General features: G+C 40.0%; 1 protein-coding gene across 1 annotated transcript in view; it reads right to left on the bottom strand.

Annotated features, from left to right (window-relative positions):
* LOC126199253 (cytochrome P450 4C1-like) overlaps window positions 1-21,387 on the bottom strand; it is a 213,027-nt gene that overhangs the window by 172,290 nt on the left and 19,350 nt on the right. The window contains exons 3-8 of the mRNA XM_049936050.1: window positions 17,332-17,422; window positions 15,227-15,412; window positions 11,254-11,323; window positions 9,150-9,276; window positions 5,549-5,621; window positions 5,350-5,459 (exon numbers count right to left, since the gene is read on the bottom strand). Of these exons, the coding sequence (XP_049792007.1) occupies window positions 5,350-5,459; window positions 5,549-5,621; window positions 9,150-9,276; window positions 11,254-11,323; window positions 15,227-15,412; window positions 17,332-17,422 (657 nt within the window). The remainder of the gene's footprint in view (window positions 1-5,349; window positions 5,460-5,548; window positions 5,622-9,149; window positions 9,277-11,253; window positions 11,324-15,226; window positions 15,413-17,331; window positions 17,423-21,387) is intronic.

Genomic DNA, 21,387 nt, shown 5'->3' with positions numbered 1-21,387 from the left:
CAAATACAGTCAATAGAAAATAATAGTGGATACAGTAACGTTGTCTCTATACTGTGAGGTATAAAAAACACGATAGGTATTCTACACTAGATTGTACATTATGCTACGCACAATAATTTCATTCTGTACATTTGACATCCAGGCTTATCTTCACAGCGTCGGTATATAAAGGTATGAGAAACATTCACTTAAGAGAAGATATTCAAAGCGACCGCCTTGCATTTGCAAACACTTCACCACTCTAGGAATTATACTTTCCTGGACACTACACAACACACTGGCGGCCACCATTGCCGAAGCGGCATGCTTGCGAGATATTAGGGTGAGTACACCCATGGCTGGAGTACCATAAAATTCTTCGTCTAAGTGTCCCCATAAATAAAACTCTAGTGTATTAAGGACAGCTGGACGTGGATGACAGAAACAGGACCTCTACGATCAATCCATTTCCATAGTAACGCTCCATTTAAATCGTTACACATATTAATTCCAAGATGTGGTGGGGCACCATCATGCTGAAACCACAGTTGTCGCCGAACACCAAGTGGAACGTTTTCTAGCGCATCAGCCAAAGTACTGCAAAGGAACGTACGATACAGGGGTGCATTCAACTTGTTTGGCAATAGTTAAGGGTCCAAAAGGTCTTCTGTCACGATTCCAGTCCAAGGGTTTATCCCAAATGGTGCCCGAAAGCCACTTCACGGCTGACATGTGGGTTGGGTTCCGGCCAGTAATGGCTGTTGTGGAGCTAGAAAATACCTTCTCGAGTGAAGCTAGAGTCGTCATTCTATATCAAGCTATTTATAAAAAGTTCATTATGTTTCACTTGGTGAAAAAGTAATTGACAAAACTGTACTCCTGGAATGCGGTCTTCTGCTATGTGGTGTTGGGTCAAAGTGTAGTGGTATGGATTCCTTTCTTCACCGTGCAATACCTCAACAGCCAGTTTTTGAAATGTCCGGAATTGCCTTGCAATATCAAGGTTAGTCCACCGAGGTGACTAGTGAACGATTTCAAGAATTGCGTCCTCTGTTTGAGTAATACATCTAGTCATTGACGACCTCTGTCCATTATCTGTGGACGAAGATTATCGGTTTCCCGAAAGCGTTGCTCCAGGCGACGAAAAACATTCTTGTTACATTCCATTGTGGCAGGGTGCTACAACAATCAGTTTCAAATTATTCCAGAATAAAAGCAGCCTTGGATGCAAAATTATTTAATATCAGTGACGCGTTTAACCCTTTGGGGATCATCAGACTGCGTAACAGTCGCTAGATATGTAACCCATTCGTGATAAAGCCATATAAAATGGAAAATGGACGTAGCAGCTACTGCTGATGATGCCCATAACGGTGAGACGCGTCGTTAATATTAAATAATTTTGGAACCAAGACTGCTTTTCTGTGGAAAGACAGCCTTATCGAGATGTCGCTTTTGAGGATACCATATAGCAAACGCACGAGCACCAACAGTAGCATCTTGGTTATCGGATGCACCCAGCATAAAAAGCATGTCGACCTGTTCATTGTTTGTGTTCTCCTTCGCGAAGCCGCCTTAAATGCACTTGACGTGACGAGTTATGGCTCTACACTGTGCGGTTAGTAGACACATAAATGCAGTTTAACAGATACTGCTGCCACGTGATAAGTTGTTGTCACGTGACAAAATGCTTTTCTGCTTATAAAACACGAGACGTAGAGAATGGCGGTTACAGGTCTGATGTCGCAGTTATCTGTTTAGTGAGCTACGACAGCTCGTACGTTATTCAGGGGTGATACACGTTCCTCTTTACATTCTTATGCGCTGCACGATGTTACAGTGTTGCCAGCTCCTCCTTTTCATACATGTGTTTTCAAAATGCACCCTATCCGATTTTGGTAGATAAATTTTTGTCTTGAATCTGCATGAGGAACTGAATGTCGACCTCGAAGTGCGGCATTTTTTCTTCGCCCTATATGTATACTATTGACATGGTAGCTGAAAGGACTATTTTTAAAAAGAAATGTTATTGGTTAAAATGGCTCTGAGCACTATGCGAATTAACTTCCGAGGTCATCAGTTGCCTAGAACGTAGAACAAATTAAACCTAACTAACCTAAGGACATCACACACATCCATGACCGAGGCAGGATTCGAACTTGCGACCGGAGCGGAGGCTCGGCTCCAGACTGTAGCGCCTAGAACCGCACGGCCACACCGGCCGGCAGAAATGTTATTAAGTATAATTACTCTCCATTACTGAGTCACATCATATCTTAATTGGCAGACTCTCAGCTCAGAACTGAATTGAGCCATGTCAGTGGTCTGTCATAACACTGCGCACACTCAGTTTGATAATCGCACAAATTAAACATTTAAGCACAATGATTAAGAAAACTAATTATTTGGAGAACAGATGCAATGTTTTGTTACACTAAGAATGGCAAAAACCGCATAGCGATCAGAGAAGATAGAGTGGAGATATTTGAGTTTAAGATCAGCGGGCCAATCATAATTTACGCATAGGACTATCTGATGTCGCTGCCAGCAAGAACTGGGTGCCATTGTTAGAGGGACGTGGCTCGTTGGTTGAACCGGATGGACGTGTGCCATGTGTCACTCTGTCATTATTGCGCAGTAAGCTTTTCTTGTGCTCACACTGTGCTAGAAAAGTTGTCTAAGTAAAATCACACAGGCAGTGAAAGACTGTTTTTCAAGTACATTTTCGCTAGTGTCAAACTGCCGAGATTTAGAGGCAAGTAGCTAATGGGCAAACCACATGACCTACGCTACGCAGCACTCCCGAACGTGAAGGTAGGTTGAGTGCTGACGACTCTTTGGGGATGACTAGAACTTCGTGCAATTTAATGGCTTGGAGAATATCTAATTAATGATTACCGGCTTTTCAGACTATCCTGGAGAGGTGTCATAAGTTCCAGGCAGCAAACGGCATCAATTGCATCTCCCCAACTTAGATTAGCTGCTTTGCACCATTTATAAAGTGCAAATTCTTACCTATTTGACGTTCCGTGGTTGTCCTTTGTGGCACTGGTGCGGCGCACACGCGTTTGAGCACGCTCTGTGAACTCTGGAAAGTGCCATCTTTGATTTGGTTCCGATGTAATTGCGAATGTACAACCACTTATTTTGAGGACGCTGGGCCTCCATAATATAGATAACTTCAGATAGAATTAGTTTCTGTTAATTAGTAGTGGTAGCATTAAAATCTCACGAGATGGTACTGTTTCCAGGTTTCTCTTCTTGCCAGAATGCTTTACGTATCTTCCGTATCGGCAAGTCAGAGTCAAGCAACAACGAATTTGATGAAGATGGCTTCTAGAAAGAAAATGAACTTTTCTACGGAAAACAGTGAAGACACAGATGCTGATTCTCACTCTGAATATTTACAACGTTCTGAGGACGAATTAACATGAGAAAGTGAAATTCATGTATGTATGGCTTGGCATATATTGTTCTCATAGTTCATCATGTGTATTTGCTGGCTGGATAAAATGTGGATTTCTGTTTGCCAGACGCGTTTTTGATACTTATTTACTTGTCTTTTTGAAATGATTACAGAATACATTACTTCATACCCTTCTGTAATTTTATGTTATGTACAGCAAAATATGCCAAAAGTACAATTGTTGCTTGGCACTTTCTTGATCTAAATATTCGAAATCTATATTCATGAAAAATATAACAGGTATTCTGAATAGTATAAACATCTGTATTATTAGATTGTTATTATGAGGTGTTTACAACAATACGCCTTTAAACTGTATACATATATTTCCTTTTGTCAGGATGACAGTAACTCTGTTTCACGAAGAAAAATGGCATCACATGAGAGACTGCCATTCAGTACTCCTCCAAAACAACAAAGATAAAAAAGATGGTGAAACTCCCGAAGAAGGTTCATAGGCATAAAAAAAGAAACGAAGGTCGTGAATATACATCTACTGCAGGTAATTCTGATCTAATAGCAACAATAGCAGAAACGCGGAAGTTTCAGTTGGATAAAGAAGGAATAAAAAAATGTGTCCATGGATTTTGGGATGTGGGAGATATTGATAAGCAAAATACCTACCTCTTTGGCAGTATAGAAGCATGTTCTGTAAAACGGATATACAAGAAAAATTCTCCAGAAATTGTTACAAAGACAATACCTTCATTTTTAGAATGAAGATTAATGGAAAGTCAGAAAGAGTTTTAAAAAAATCATTTATGAGCATTCATGGCTTACAAAATCACAGAGGCCGTATCAATAATATAATATCGAGAGTAAAAACTAAAGACGGAGCACCTTCTTCTGATAAACGAGGTAAACATGTCAATCGCCCTAATGCTTGTACTAGTGATAGAGTGAATGGTGCCCTTGCTCACATTAAGTCCATTCCCAAGTACTGCTCTCATAACAGTAGGTCACAAAATACTGAAAGAGTCTACTTAGGCAGTGATATGAATATTACACAGCTGTATGAAAATTACTGTCAGTATTACAAATATGCAAACAAACAAGCAGTATCTCAAAGTGAGTACAGAAAGATATTTTGTGAAGAATATAATATACGCCCAGCGGAAGATACGTATAAAACGTGTGACTCCCTCCTGGACACACTTACTTGCCCTCTGACTTGGCTAAAATTACCATGACTCTAAGATCGAAATACAATGGACCTGTTGAAATTAAGAAAATCAAACTGAACGATGTAATGATGCTAATGAATTACGTTCCACCAACCTACCACGACTTTTTTCGTGATTTGCTGCCTGCTGCTGTTAGTGATGAAGATAATGGAGAAGACGGTGTAGAAGAAGTATTTTGGGTCATTGTTATTCTGTTTTTGAAGTGCAACGTTGTCTGTTAAGATAGAAAGTAAATAAACATTTGTTTGTAAGCACTTATAATGTTAATGAAACATTTGTCTAATAAAAATGCTTGTTCAACATAGTGCCAAGAAATATTCCATCTTATTTTAAAATATTAGTTTCTATATAATGTAGTTTAAAATATTTGTATTATGTCTCATAAAACAAAATAAAATATACCAGAGAAAAATATTACGTGTGTTTAGCCAAAATTTAATAACTCAGGCATTAATATGGCTTTATCTGGAAAGCATAAAAATGTGGCTTGGCACTTTCTTGCCGGGACCACCTCAATTCACGTCGAAGTTAAAGGGCTACACGATTGCCCTGACCTTTTGGAAGTACCTGTTGTACCGTTGTATTCATGTTATTACGATTTTTTCCAGAATCAGTTAAGTGCATATAGTAATTCCAGAATACGTTCTCTACAAATTAAATTTCAACTGCTGATATATTCCTTATCTGAAATCTAATACCCGTGAAATCAGCGGTTCTTACCTCAAACATGAAGGTGTCCGCTTCCTCCTGCAACTCCTTATCGTTAAGTTTCTGGCCGTTCTCAGAAGCGTCCAACAGCATGTCCAGAAAAGCCACACGTCGTTTCCTACCTGTAAATAATATTAGGTTGTGGGTGAACACCTTTTCCACTGTATTAGTGATGTCATTCTGTCTGAATTCTAAACAGAATAACACTTACCTAGGTCATCCTTTTGTGGTGTCTTCGGCTGGGCACCGTTTGCCTTACGGGCTGATTTTCTTTCGCTAATCACCTGCAGGAGAAAAGATGTCATCAATTTATAGGAGGGGTTTCTTTATCTGCTAGAGTCTAACAATACATATACTTTGTGCACTGCTTTGGCAGGCAATGTTCTGTATCGGCTGTTGGCGGGAGCAAGTGACAATCGGAAATAAAGACCAGTAGAGATGACTTTTCAGTGTTTCACAGCTACCCAGCATAACGTTGGCTCGCTCTATAGAGGAACGCCAGATCACGTAGTTTTTGAGTGTCATATTAATGCCCAATTGATCTGAATGCAAAAGTAGAAATGATCCAGAAAAAATATTAATATGCGGGGTGAATCACCTAAAACTTGCACCGCAAATATTGCGGAAATGGAAAGCGCTATCGATGTGCGGTTTTCACAGGATGGATTGGTAGTCAGGGGCTCCTATTGTTAGCCAAAAACGGATTGTAATAATACATACCAAATGCATTTTGTGCAAACATACACTTTTTTAAGCTGAACAATGGCTATTGACATTAACGCACTAAAAGTAGAGTAAATGAGAGTGTCAGTGGTGTTTGCTGCAGGATTCTAGTGCGAATCGTCTACGAGATGTCGTATTTTCAAAAGTTTCATCACCGACATTTGTACAATCCCTTAGGTAGCACACACTGGAGAACAATAGGACATACGATAGATATGTGGATTGTGACCAGTAACAATTCGGTGGCAATACACGCTTTCAGTCTGGTATGGAATGGCTGCTGCATACGTGCTAGCATTTCAGCGGAGATGTCCGAACAGGCTACAGTAGCATGTCGTTGAATATCATTGGGTGTGGTTGGTTTGTCGTTGTAGACAACATGTTTCAGCTTTCCCGACAGGCAAAGAGTCTATAGGCGTTAAATCAAGGGAACAGACCAGCCAATGTACAGATCCTCCGCGTCCAATACAACGACTTGGAAACAATACATGAAGACATGCTGTAGTATTTCGTACACTAAGGGGTAGACATCCATTATGTTGGTACCGCAGGTTCCTCTTAGTATGCAGAGAAACATCTTTTAGCATCCGTGGAAGATGGTCTATTAGTAGGTTGCGATGCTTGACCGCGTTCAGAAATCCTTCTGTATAAAACGGGTCTTTGAACTGATGGTTCACTATCCCACACCACACGTTTACACCCCATGGACGCTGGCGTTCCATCTGATGAAGCCACCGGAAATTGTCAACAGCCCATTAGTGCATGTTTCGGCGGTCTATCTGGCCATGATTGATAAATGCGGCTTTATCACTAAACAAGACAATCATACAACTGGAGTATCCTGTCTTAATGCCCTTGTACAAAAGTTAACATGAATCTCATAATCGTCTCCGTGCAGATCTTAATGGAGAGAAATGTGATAGGGATGTAATTATGTCTATGAGGAATGCGTAGGACATATGCCTGACTCGAGCCACTTCCTAATGAGGTTGCGCGGGAGCTGACGTGCGGATCAAGTGCAACAGCAACAAATTTCTCCCTCTTCTTCGTCACTTGTTTTCCTCTGTTTCGTTGTCCAGGTGTTACGCTAAGACTTTCAAATAACTCTACGAAGAGTTTGATAAATAACTGCCGAGATGGTTGACATCGGCTGGGATATTTTGCCGCATACACCGTACAAGAACGAACTGTATTCTAGCTACTCTCTGCACACACCATGAGCATGTCGGCTTTTTCTGTATTGGTAAGTACCATCGTTCACTCACGACCTACTGCCTGAAGTGTCACACACTAACTGACTAGCAAGTCGCAATGAATTCAAGGAACACAGAAGCACACAGTAAGCAAACATAACAACATCGTACACAAAACTACGCAGATTGAATGACCAGGTGTTGGTGTGGAAACTTGTCAAAATATGATATATCGTAAACCGCTCGCGCTGGAATTCTGCAACAAACACCACTGATATTCTAAGTTAACCTACTTTTAGTTTGGTTATGTCTATAGATACTGATCCATTTAAAAATTGTATGTTTGAATAACAACTACATTTTATACGTATTATTACTATCCTTCATTGGCTAACAATACGAGCCACGGACTACCAATCCAGTCTGTGAAAGCCACACATCAATAGCACTTCCCATTACCGCAATATCTGCGGCGAAAGTTATAGGGGATAGGGTAATCATCAAGTTTTAATTATCACTTTGAAAAAATAAAATTACGAAATTAGTATTTTGTTTATTTCGAACAAATGGCTGCAGTCCTAGCATACATTGAACTCGCCTTGCCACAGTACCGTAGCTCGCCGCTTGAAGAGACAAAATTGCTCACTTATTGAGCAGAGAATGGTGAGTTGTTTCTTGCTTTTGAACGAGGACAAAGCTACAACAATCCGTGCTGAGTTGGTGGACGTACACGGCTACAGTGCACCATCGTATGACAGAATGGTTACGTGGCGTGGATGCTTCCACTGTGGTCAGACAAGGGTGACTACCGGAGAGTGAAGTGATAGACTATTTGTGAAGAACCAAGATTCGCAAGAGAAGCAGCGGACCTAATGTTCGAAGATCAGCGTATCACAACCGAGGCATTAGTGGAAAAAGTAAATATCGGTCATGGATCCGTACTGAACATCTTACATGACATTTAGAACATGACAAGAAGTGGTTTTACTCAACGACACCGCTCCAGCTCATTCTGAACAGGATACAGTCAGAGAAGCTGCTTGTTTGCGTTATCAAATTTTATCTCTTTATTTCACCGCCACCTCCCCCATATTTTTTTTGACGTGGCATACACTGAGTTCACCTTTTTCCACGGACAAAGAAATCACTTTCTGGCAGGAATTTCCAGAACGATGACAAGGTGATTTTAGATGTGGAACGATTCCTGAACTGAGCAGCCAAAACACAGATTTGTACAAGTAAGATCTCCATCCATAGAAAACAGGTAACACCATTATCAGGTTTCATGGTACAGTAATATATATATATTTCCAGGAGATTCAAATAAAAGTTCTATTTTCAAGAATGCACGACATGGCCTAATTGCTAATTACTCTTCAGTTTTTATAATTATAATAATAACAATAATTATTATTACTATTATTACCGTTCGTAAAATTCAGCACTTCTTTCTGCTCGGCTAGCGATCGACTGTTTCTTTACGACCGACTTATCGTGTCCAGTCGCATCTGCAGAATTCGCTTTAACAAATCGCGGCCTTGCGCGCGCTCGAGACAAGCAATTATGAAACTCATTGTTGATCCCATAGATGCGTAAGCGGACATCAAGAAAATCACACTTCTCATGACCCTTCATTTGTTCACTAATGTTTTAAATTTTGCTTTATTACTATTTATTTCCTCAGAAAAAAATAAAATCACCATAGACAACGACGGAAAAACGTTACAGACAATATTATGAGAAGCACCCCAGACAAGCACAGAAAGCTGTAAAAAATTCAGAGAGAACAACACTTACCTACCTTCTTTGTAAAACAGTAGAAATCACGTAGTAAATACGGTTTTTTTGCTTCCTTGGCAAAGATGGAAAAATGAGGAAGGAACATGTTTCCATTACCTTCTTTGTAAATCCGTGCAAGATATTCAGTTGGTCGTAGTACTCTTGCCCTGTCGAAGTCCTTTTGAAAATGAAATCAGAGTGCAGCCATGGCTTAATCATTCTTTTCACGGTGAGTTCACTGATCCTGAAATTAATAAAAAGTATCAGAAACTGAACCTAATCCTTGTTCTAAAGTTGGGGCTACATTTTTAGATATTTACATGGTACTGAAATTAGCTCCGCCACTTATCGGAGTGAACTGAAACGGGGCATTTTGTAGAATACGTAAAACAATTTTATGTGTTACTTTGAACTAGTGTGACATGTTGACAATTAATGGGAGCGAATTAGCATTTTAAGATCGTTTACTTCTTTATTCGGGCCATAATAGGTATCAAATACATAAGCCTAACTTCACATGGCTGCAATCACATACGTGGCTCTGCTGTTGTACCGAGTGAGAAATAATTATTTCGATGTTGAAACGAGATGCTTTTAGTTAGGAAAAGCAAGTGTATGCCCTGCTGGCAAAAATTATGATTAGCAGGAAGAAAAACTTAACTTTTTATTACTAGCAATGTGTTTTTCGTGTTTACCTGGAAATCTTTGTCGCGCTGCACAATATATAGTCTGAACAATAGTTTAGCTTTAAGTAGCGTACAATGATTAATTTCACATAAACTGTTACAGATTTTCACTTGATAGCACTTCATAAGTATTCACCCACGGTTTTAAGGCATACAAGCCTTGGACAAGGGCCTTACAAACTGTATAACGGCCGTGGTTGTAAATCTATCAATGATTATCTACAGAGCGGAGTCACACGGCTGTTATGGTCTAATCTATACGATTGTTCACTGTTGGCTTTAGTGGAAACAGTGGAACAGAAGTTTACAGTACATCATGCCGAAATATGCTCATCATTGACATATTACAAATTTTCATTGGTTCTTCGGCTTTTTGACTTTTTTTTTTATTTCCGTTTCCGCGACAAGACTTAGGTTCATCTGCGGTGTCTATCGTACAACAAAGGATCAGTAAATTACGTGATATTTGACATAACGTTGCATCATATTGTGGTTATAAAGCTGCATCTGTTAAGAAGCAAGGGCTGGTGTTTACAATTCCCTTTATATAGCGTGAGAGAGCAATAGTGTAGTATACGAAGTTGTACGCAGACGCATTTGAAGTGTAACAGTTGTTTCTATGATGATACTTACATAACTAAGACAATGTGATTTGTATATGTAATTCAAGTACAAAAGTTACACAGCGAACTCAGTTAACGTGTTGATCATCGTAACTATTGTAGAAAAAATTGTGAAACATTTGAAAGAGTTTTCTAATTTGCTACTTCTGTCTGGTCATTTAAGAGATGTTTTATGCTGCTGTGTATATATTTGTAATTCTCGTAACTAGTTCACCTTTCTGCCTGTTTCATTTACATGTAGTATCTGCGAGGTATATTGTAATTTTCTGGAAAAATGACCTTCATCTCAAAAATGTATCTCTTTTAACCTTATTATGAAATTTCCTTGCCTACTACAAACAAATTTCGCAAGCAGAGCATGCATTTCGCTTTTCTAACTAGAAGCATCGATCCAAGCTAAACAAACGAAGTCCTAACGACGAAATAAATATGTGTCACATAGCATAAAAACAGACTACATAGCGCTAACGACTTGCAGTGCTTAAGATGTGAATGTACAAATCTGAAGTTGGACATGCATGGATGAAGCCGGTTACGTGTTAATAAGGAACAAAATTTGTTAAATGACTGCCAGCTTCCGATATTCTACATATATAGAATATTTAACGTTATTTCCGCACTTGTGTGAAAACTGATCATTCGCAGGTAATTGTGCATCAGTAAGTTTGCTAGTCTTGTACATTATTTACTGTATTAGATATAGAATGAAACCCCTTTCTTAAATATGATGTATTTTAGATCAATAGGTGATGATTAAAATACCTTCAGGTAATATAATACACAGCTTTCAATAAATCAAAGTTTGACTAAAAATAGTAGACATAATTTCAGTTAACAGTGTAAAGGATGTAGGGCTGTAGATATTCTACTGTTATATTTGCAACATGTAGGATTTCATTTTCAAACATGTACCTGTAAACGGCGTTGACGTAAGCAGAGTGTGTCTGATTTTGAGCGTTGACTGAGGTTCCCATTGCTGTTTCTGGTCGTAGGAAAAGGAAATAAAGCGTCAGTACAAGTGCATTTCTATCTTCTTAAATGAAATTAGAAAAGAATATAAATTTCTACAATCTTACAGATTATGAAATTATCCTCCAACAAATGAATTTCTTGTGTTGATACCACAGTATTGGTATATACATTACTGTTTGAAAGTCATGTTATCTCGGTTGAAATTACTTTATATCTATATCTGTAAAACAAGAGTGACGCCCTCATCCAAAGAACGTACGGAAAACTTGTATATCTAACACAATAATGTATACATTACCAGTAAGTGGGGAACCATTATAAATATGTCGGTGAAAGGCTGGATATTTGGTTATGTTATCATACGTACAGGCCATCGGCAGCACAGATAACCTCTAACAGGCCTCCGACAAACTGAGAAAATAACGGTGAGAAAGAAGTGACGAAAGTGCCGAATGCTTTATTCCCTCTCGGCAAATTCACTGCTGTCACTGAGGTCATGTGACATTAATTGTTAGGCTCTCGAACACTTCAGTGTTTGACAGTTCTACGTAAGGTTTCCCGCTGCTTGCAACTTTCGATTAATGTTTATTTTGTTTATTTGATAGCCTAATTTACATCGAATGGCTTCTGCAGTAAACCGTTATTATTTATTTTAATAGTTTCGTGCATATATTGCTGGTAACCGACAAGGCAATTGTTTTTATACTTATTAAGAAAAATGTTCTAATATACTTTCTGAAGTAAATCTTCATCGTCGTGCAGCAACATTTCGTTTTGCACAGTTGGCACGTAAACCTAGTGTGCAGGCTTTAGAGCTTGTAACAACTGCAAACGATACAGACGTAGTCGTTAAGACTATCCTTAAAAGTCTCCGCACAGATCACTGGACCTGCTAATTCACGACTAGCCTTCCTAACTGATTTCTTGTGGCTACACGTTAAAGACACTCACTCGTTCAACAAATTCTTCAGTCAGTCTTGGTCATTCCATACGCTTTGTGCACTGGTGTACTAACAAAACTGTTTCGGTTGCTCTTTCATTTGATGTAATATTTATCACTGTAAGTTGAACGTATTAAATGCTACAAAGCCTTTAAACCCGTACATTCATTTTCAAACATCCTGTATGTTCCTTGATTCTGGCGCTTGGCCTCGGATTTGCGTGAAACTCGATGTTTACTTTATTTTCGCACACGCTGATGGCCTGCATGCCAGTTGACAAAGTTTCAACTCCCGATTCTTTGCTAAGTCTTACATTCCAACTGAGAGCCTTTCGTTCTGAAGTTTAGTTCCACGTTGTGTTTTGTAAGGACGCTATAAAGGCCTATGTGGAAATACATTTTCATTTCGTATTATTTATCATTTTTATGGTCACAAATGTCCGTTAAATCCAGAGTCCTCTCTTGAAAATGTAAGCAAGACTGACAGACGCTTCGTAAAGGTGCGCATGGAATTGCGTTCGCTGAACATCAGTGTCTTTCGTGTTCTCTCGTCAGTTTGAAGATGCCAAACGCAACTGCATTTAACAATACTTCGTATTCAGGTAAGAGTATAACCGATCAGGGGAAGACTGCACTCTTCGACATTAAATTATTTACATTTACATTACATTATTTAATGGCTAACCATCCCCTCCTCCGACTACCTCTTTATAAAACTCCCAAACTGGGTAATTATAGCGTGTAACAGCGAGAGCGGAATAGGGGGGCTAGGCTTCAGAGCAAACATGACGATATTTGCTGTAATGTTGGTGTTGAAAATGCTCTCAGACGCTACGGTAATTACGTAGTATTTCTACTGGAACGCAGCTTACACGCCAGCTGAGTAGCAAGCCACCTAGCACTCAATTTCCGGGATGCTAACACCGAGTACATGCAAAATCTACACCTCCCAGGTTTAGTACTGTCTGTAACGAGCATTCATATAGTAAGTGGAATTTCTATTTAACAGCCACCAAGCCTGCTAAGTTCCGCCCTTGAAAAATAGCACTTTACTTGTTCAACACTGAAAATAAGGCGATCAACCATTGTGAGATTTAACCACTTTTCCAGGGTTTCGATTGTTCCAAAACATCGCAGCAGGAACTTACCAACGTTCGGAAATTTGTCTAACATTTCATAAAACAAATCAGCCACTAATGGGCTGAACGTAGAGAGCCTGTGAACGATACACGTCCTTCCAGTATACGGTTAACTATGACAAAGGTAAATAATTAATGTACATACAATACAAATCAGTGGTGTACACGTCCGTCTTCAAAGATGAGTGGTCTGCGTGGCAGAATCCTATGCGAGGGACCCGGTTTCGAATCCCGGCTGCATCGGAGGATTTCTCCATTCGGGGACTGGGAGGTTGTGTTGTGTCCATCATCATATCATCCTAATCGACACGAAAGTCGCCGAAGTGGCGTCAGTTAAGAAAGACTTGGACCAGGCGACCGGTCAACCCGACGAGACCCCCTAACCACACGACATTTCATTTTCAGTGATGTAAATGCAACAGTTTTCTTTCACGCAGGCAAACTGCAGTAATCATACATTATATTTTTAAAGGAAAGAATAGGGTTTCATGGCCTCAGTAGTCATTTCTTGCTGATATGAGAGCCAACCTGACATGATTCAAGCAAGCTACGGAAAGCCTAATCGAGGATCACTGGATGAAGATTCGCATCCCGCATTCTCCGAATTGCAGTGTTAATAAGATATTGACCCCTAAGCACGATGATTGATATGTACTTCTTCAGAGGGTTCACCGTCGAGTGCCAGCGAATGCTAAATGGAGGATAGTGCGGTGGCCTGCTATGGCTGTCCATCCTCAATCACAGGCGACGAGCACCACGTGTTGTGTGAGGACCGGCCCATTACAATGTCGCATAAGAAATACTTAACGTGTCCAGCAGCAGAATCACTTGTTTCCAGCGTTAAACAAGATGTGAGAATACGGAAACCCAAGGACCGGACTGCCTCTGCGCAAAGCCACGCAATATTGTTGGTTCATTCAATCTTTCAAAGCAACGGAAAGTGTACCGTGACGAGTTGAATTGTGGTACAACATTCTTGTCTGATTCAGGTTTTGTCGCATGACACTTGAGCCATTAGAGCCAATTTTTCACCAATTTGGAGTTGGTGAGGGTTATGAACAAGTGGAGGCTCTGAGTCGTGAGAAATGTTGGAACCGTAGAGTCCCCTGAAAGTTAGAAGATAAAGGCTTCTGTAAATGGTCCCTTGGTAAACGGTTTTACCTTTCGATGCAGCTGAAGTATGCTCAAAACCACTATAGCAACACTCTATTCACGCATTTGTCCAAACGTGCGTACTTCGAGAGTGAAGCCTTTGACAGCCATCAGCCATCTGACAGGTGAAACGTTAATACACTGAAGTATTACTTTTCCATAAAATGAGTGTAAGTTGGTAGAAAACATAGTGAGGGTTCTGGCGTGTGGGTGGATGATGTAACACAGATGTCAAAGGGCGAAAACTTAAGTTTGCTGTACTAAAGACTCTATTCAAATTACAGTGAATAAATGTTGTTTTCTAGTTCTATTTTCATATGTTTCCTTCTCATCTTCTTTTTTTTTTTGTGATCGATCAGCTGCCTATGTTCGACCGATTCGAAAAATGAACAGCAGTAGAGCTCCTACGGTAAATGTGATGCGACGCTTCCCTAATGTGAAAACCTACAAAGTACTGACAGACAGAAAAAGTAGTCTGATAGCACGCGTAATTAACCAGTCGTGAGATGTTGTTTAAGAAGGATAAGAGATTCAACACAGAGTACTAAACAGAGGAGATTAGATATGTGAATTATACCGATAATTTCCTTTTCAGGAATGATTATGCCCATAGCAAGTGAATCAAAATTTAATTATTTTTTATTTGTAGTTCAGTAATATTCGTGATTTCATATTCACTTACCACAAATGATGTCCAGAGCGCAGCGGGTAATGAACGGGTAGATATCAAAGTCTTTTCCATCAGCTTTTGGTTTAAGTTTCTCAACTAGAATCTCTCCGTTTTCAGCAAATATTTCGACGAAGTTGTCTAATATGCGGAAGTGGAAAGCAGGCGTAATCATTTTACGGTGCGTGTGCCACTTGGAACCTGTAAACGTAAAATCTGTTCTTAGCGACAGTGGATAATCATTGATGTTAAGAACACAGTGAAGAACACATTCCCGTCCATTCTGACACTGAATTACATCCTCCGATACTTCGTGCAGTCAGCGCCTCGACACTTTCAACTAAATGCTCCGCAAAGTGGCACGCTTCCCTGTAGCACCCGGCTGGGGATGCAGACCTGGAACCTCGACGGCTTATAATTGAATAGGGTTGGGGGGGGGGGGGGGGGAAGGGACCGACTTCGAATATCTATAATCCATGAACCCTTGATAAAAACAGAACTTACAATGTTATCGCGGAACTCGTGTAGAAAAGCAACCAATGTAGACAAGAGACGATGCACTACGCTCGTGTGTGTGACTTTTTTTTTAAATTTGTCCTTCTGTTGCTCATGACAACATTTACTAAAGACAGGTACCCATATTACTTCTAATTTCAAAATAGTTTGACAGGATCCTGAAGGGGCGATTTTGTCAAATATCATCGATCTGTTAGTTCTGTCAAATGAATGTTGTTTGATAGCAGCCGTATTGAAATACATATCCGCTCCCAGTTTGTACTGTCCCTCTTTGTATCGTGTCTTTTGAATAAGAGAGTTTAATAATGTTACAAGAAGGCGCAAACTGCTCACCAACGATAATGTACATGCACAGCGAGAGAGCTAAGCACTCTCTGGATTGCGACACCATTATTCCATGACCTTACGGTCACACAACGAAAGGATAAGGAACTTTTGTTCTAGAATTGGAGGAGAGTGGTTGCGAATACCTTTTATGTAACAAGTAGCATTGTTGTAATCGCCGTTATAGGAAATGATTTGAATGTAAAAGTAACGTCCGTACATGTCGAGGTTTCAGTTGCGACTGACGTATTTCTGAAGAATATAATTATAAATTCAAGGTACGTATGTGATTATTGTTACAGTAATTTCCTTTATATCACCATGGATTATTACCGGCAGTTTGCGGATCGTAGGGATAGGTGTAGAATGGATGAGTAGTACGAACATGCATCATGGTAACTACCCTGTTTGGGGAAATTATTATATCACTGTTTTTCAATCTGTATTCAGTTCAACTACCATCCGCCGTCTACTTACAGGGCAACACCAACACACCCGTGTACTTCCTGCTGCCCATGAAAGTAAGAATGATTCGACGAACAAACTTTCTAGGTGAAAGAAATAACATGGTCTGTCTAAGTAATTTCGAACACTTCATCGGAAACAAGTAGAGCACTTGGACGCAAAAGGCAAAGTTCCCGAGTTCGAGTCTCGTTGCGGCACACAGTTTTAATTTGACAGGAAGTTTCAAAAATATCTTCACTTTAGCAAAAGCCATTGATTCAATAACATTGCAAGGAATCTCTGCATCGTAAGAAGCCTATTGAGATTATATACTGTGAATTGCACTGCCCACTTCAAAAATGCCGCGCCGCAATTCTCATGTTTAATGTATTTAAGTCTCACCTGTAATTCTAATTTGAGCGAGGTGCAACAAACAAGCCGAATTTCAGACAAACAGGAAGGCCACTTTCAAAGAAGAAACGATTCCCTTTTATTTCCTTAACGTCTACATCAAATCTGTACACGTTAATTTCTTAATTTCTTGAGGCATTGACCTTGTTTATTATTCTCTATATAAGGATTATAAATTAAATTGCACAATACAATAATTCCTTTCTTTCTCGTCATAAAACAGAAACCACCCACACATACAGTCACAAATTGTTTTCCATATAGTGTCCGGTATGAACCATTCCTGTCCGTTACGTTATTCCTCATTCAGCAATTTGGTAAACAACAATTGTTGCTACATATTGTCCTTAAGACAAATTTATGACAGTCAATTTGTGTAAGCTCTGGTTCTGTCTTTTATAAAAACGGAAATAGACGGTACGTACCTGTGCTTGTAAGGAGACCCTGTCCCAGCCAGGGATACAGGAAGGCGTAGAAGTTTGACTTGTCTATTATCTCGCTGCTGGACATTATTTTCTGAAACAAAGGAAAAGAAAGGTTATACGAGGCGCAAAATTATGATGTACGAACTCACACGTCCCGTTTCGTGGTTCCGGGATGATGGAGAACTATAAAGGAAGTGGAGTGGCTAAAGGATTAAAATGACTGCATCAATGGAACTTTTATACTTCTCTGCCCCCAACGCCATTTGCCAGTGGGTATCTGAAGAATATTGAGAAACCAAGAGCAATGGAATAAGTTCCGTGAAAAAGAAAGAACATGCACATCTGCGTGACTATTCTGCAATTCACACTTACGTGCCTGGCACAGGGTTCATGAAGTACTTTCAGACTATATCTCTACCATTCCATTCTCTAACAGGGCGCGGAAAGAAACGAAGACGAAAATCTTCTTGAGTGAGCACTGATTTCTCTTCTTTTTGTCCTGTTGGTGGCGGTCAACGAATTATTTTCCTAACGCTTGACATGGTCAAGACTGTGGAAATATAATCTTATTTGTCTAGACCAGGGGTGCCTAGACGGAGGAGTAAACAAAACACAGTGATATTGGTAAAACTATTTGCTTACGTTACTTTATTTTCAAAGTAAAATGCTGTTGAGAACACTGACTGATAAAAGTAGCATCTGTATAATGTTAAAGTCAACGGATTTACCACAGAACGTATACAGGACACAGGAAGATCGGATTGAACCCTCCTCATCCCTCTCTTCATTAGTCGTAACTGCCTTGTCAGGGAATGATTCATCTTTCTTGACATCGGCGATGTTTTGATCGGCCCTTGGCGATGGGTATTCGCAAGTTCCGTGCCGCTATGCAACTGCCGCCAACTTACGCGGTATACCAATGTGTGGCGCTGCAGTCATGACGTAGTGAACGGTTTATTGTTTTTTTTGTCGCTTTGTTGGGGGTTACGTTAAATGACGTCATGATACGAAGAAAGCTTGCGTCTGGAATCGAAGTGTGCGTATTACAACGAGTTGATTTTTGATTACTATTATTTTTAGATAAAGTTGAACTTGATTGTACGACGTAAACATGGTTGTGCTTTAAGTTAACAAAGAAACGATTTTCAAACCAGGAAGATCCTTCTACCTCCAAGGATGCAGTTAGAAAACCGAACCAACACCTTACCACAAGTGTGATAGAAGCTACATACAATTTGGCTTCACAGTAAAGGCCGGTACAGAAACTAATAATAATCCAGTTCTCCAATGCGTAGTACGCTTAGAAACGCTTTCAAATCAAAACATGAATCCTTCTTCATTAAAACGTTATTAAAGTTCTAAGCACTCTGTGCTAGTCGGTAAACCTACCGATTTTTTTTTCAAAGAAAAACTGCGGTTTGCAAAATAGAATGTAAATGGGAATGCAAATGCAAATTGTGTTAGCACTGTTACTAGGATGATAAAAGCCTAATACCTGTCTTGTTTTAGAATTGAAAAGAAAGAAGAACCTCACACGATTAGTGCGTCACTCTTGATGGGTACATGTATAGTAGAGCAGTTCTGGGGAAAAAGCCGCCAAAGAAATAAAAACGTTGTGTTATCAAACAAATGAGAATTGAATTCATGTCTTCCAATATTGAAGAAACGTTATTACAACAGAATCAGTGCACTTATTCTGCTCTTCAAATACACGAGAGTACAGATGTCACAAATATGGCGCAGTTACTCCTTTTTGTACGTTCTGACCGTCATGAAGATATATGAGACGAGTTCTTATTTTGCAAATCGCTTCAGTCAAATGTCACAGCACAATACATTTTCAGTACGGCAATAATGCACTGGCATGTGTACAGACGGCTCCAAGCCAATGCATGATTATGTAACTTCACTGGCAAGAAAAGGGAAGAAGAGCCACCTGATTGTAGAATACACCAAGAAGCTTTGGCATCTAACTCTTCATGTTGTGTTGACAGACGCTGTGAAATGGTTCAAATGGCTCTGAGCACTATGGGACTTAACATCTGTGGTCATCAGTCCCTTAGAACTTAGAACTACTTAAACCTAACTAACCTAAGGACATCACACACATCCATGCCCGAGGCAGGATTCGAACCTGCGACCGTAGCAGTCGCGCGGTTCCGGGCTGAACGCCTAGAACCGCTCGGCCGCCGCGGCCGGAAGACGCTGTGAAGTTTACGTACTTTATCAAGGCAAGCGCTCCCACTCACGAATTTACACTGTCATTTAAAAATATGGGAGGTAAATTTAAAAGTTTGTTTCTTCATACTGAAGTAAGATGACTCTCTCGCGGCAAGATTTTAAACCCAATATGACGGAAGTAGGATTCGTTATGATTTGGAAAGGAGGGCAGAGGGTGAGTTATTGTGAACAGTTCAGTGACAGGGTTGTTCTCATGAGAATAGACACGAAACAAACACTGAAAACAATAGTTAATGTAGATATACCAACGTTGGAAGCAGAAGATGAAGAGATAGAAGGAGTGTATGAGGATACTGAACGGATAATTCAGTACGTAAAGGGTAGTAGTAGTATGGTATTCTGCCTTATGGCAGGTCTTGTCATGGGTTAAGTCTCTTCCACTTTTGTCTGTCCATAGCCAGGGAGATGATAATATAAAAGTTATGGAGGACTGGACTGTTGTTTTATTGGAAGGAGTTGAGGAAACGGCTATGGGACAATATGGGCTTGATTGTAGGAATGAAAGAGGAGAAAGACTAATGGAGATTTGCAGTGAATTTCAGGTAGTAATACCGGGTAAACTGTTCGAGAATCTCAAGAGGAGAACGTATACTTGGAAAAGGATAGGAGATGCGGGAATGTTTCAGTTACATTACGCCATGGTCAGAAAGAGATTCCGAAATCAGATATTTGATTGTTAGACACACCCAGGAGTAGACACAGTCTCCGAACACAGTTAGTACTGACGAAGAGAGGTTAACGTTTAACGGACTAGTCCGGAAGAAACGGGGTACGGAGGTACTAAGGAATGAAGAGATACGCTTGAAGTTCTCTAAGGCTACAGATACTGCAATAAGGAATAGCTCATTAGACATTACAGTCGAAGAGGAATGAACATCTCTAAAAAGGGCAATCTCAGAAGCTGGAAAAAATAACGTAGATACCAGGAAGGTAACTGCGAAAAACCCATGAGTAGCAGAAGAAATACTTCATGGTCAACCCGACGGGAGGCACTAGTCCCTCGACATTCACATTTACATTCAGTTGACCGATGAAAGAAGTGCAAAAATGTTCACGGAAATTCAGGAATACAGAAATACAAATCGCTGAGGAATGAAATAAATAGGAAGTGCAGGGAAGCTAAGACGAAATGGCTGCATGAAAAATGTGAAGAAATCGAAAAAGAAATGATTGCCGGAAGGACTGACTTAGTGTACAGTGAAGTCAAAGCAACCTTCGGTGACATAAAAGTCAAGGGTGGTAACATTAAGAGTGTAACGGGAATTCCACTATTAAATGCAGAGGAGAGAGCTGATAGGTGGAAAGAGTACATTGAAGGCCTCTGTGAGAGAGAAGATTGATGTGATGGAAGAAGAGACAGGATCAGATCCGGAAGAGGTATGGGATCCATCATTAGAATCATAATTTAAAAGAGCTTAGAAAGACTTTAAAGAGCAAATAAGGTGGAACAGACAACATGCCCCATCAGAAAATCTAAAATCATCGGGGGAAGTGGTAATATAACGATTATTCATGTTGTTGCGCAGAATGCATTAGACTGCCGGTATACCATCAGACTATCGGAAAAACATCATCCACACAATTACGAAGAACGCAAGAAAAAAAAAGATTTAAATGTGTGTGAAATCTTATGGGACTTAACTGCTAAGGTCATCAGTCCCTAAGGTGACACACTACTTAACCTGAATTATCCTAAGGACAAACATACACAACCATGCCCGAGGGAGGACTCGAACCTCCGCCGGGACCAGCCGCACAGTCCATGACTGCAGCTCCAGAGACCGCTTGGCTAATCCCGCGCGGCAGATCGCACGA

This window comes from Schistocerca nitens, chromosome 8 (assembly GCF_023898315.1).
Source record: "Schistocerca nitens isolate TAMUIC-IGC-003100 chromosome 8, iqSchNite1.1, whole genome shotgun sequence".
Lineage (NCBI taxonomy): Eukaryota > Metazoa > Arthropoda > Insecta > Orthoptera > Acrididae > Schistocerca > Schistocerca nitens.
This window is presented reverse-complemented; position numbering and strand designations above follow the sequence as displayed.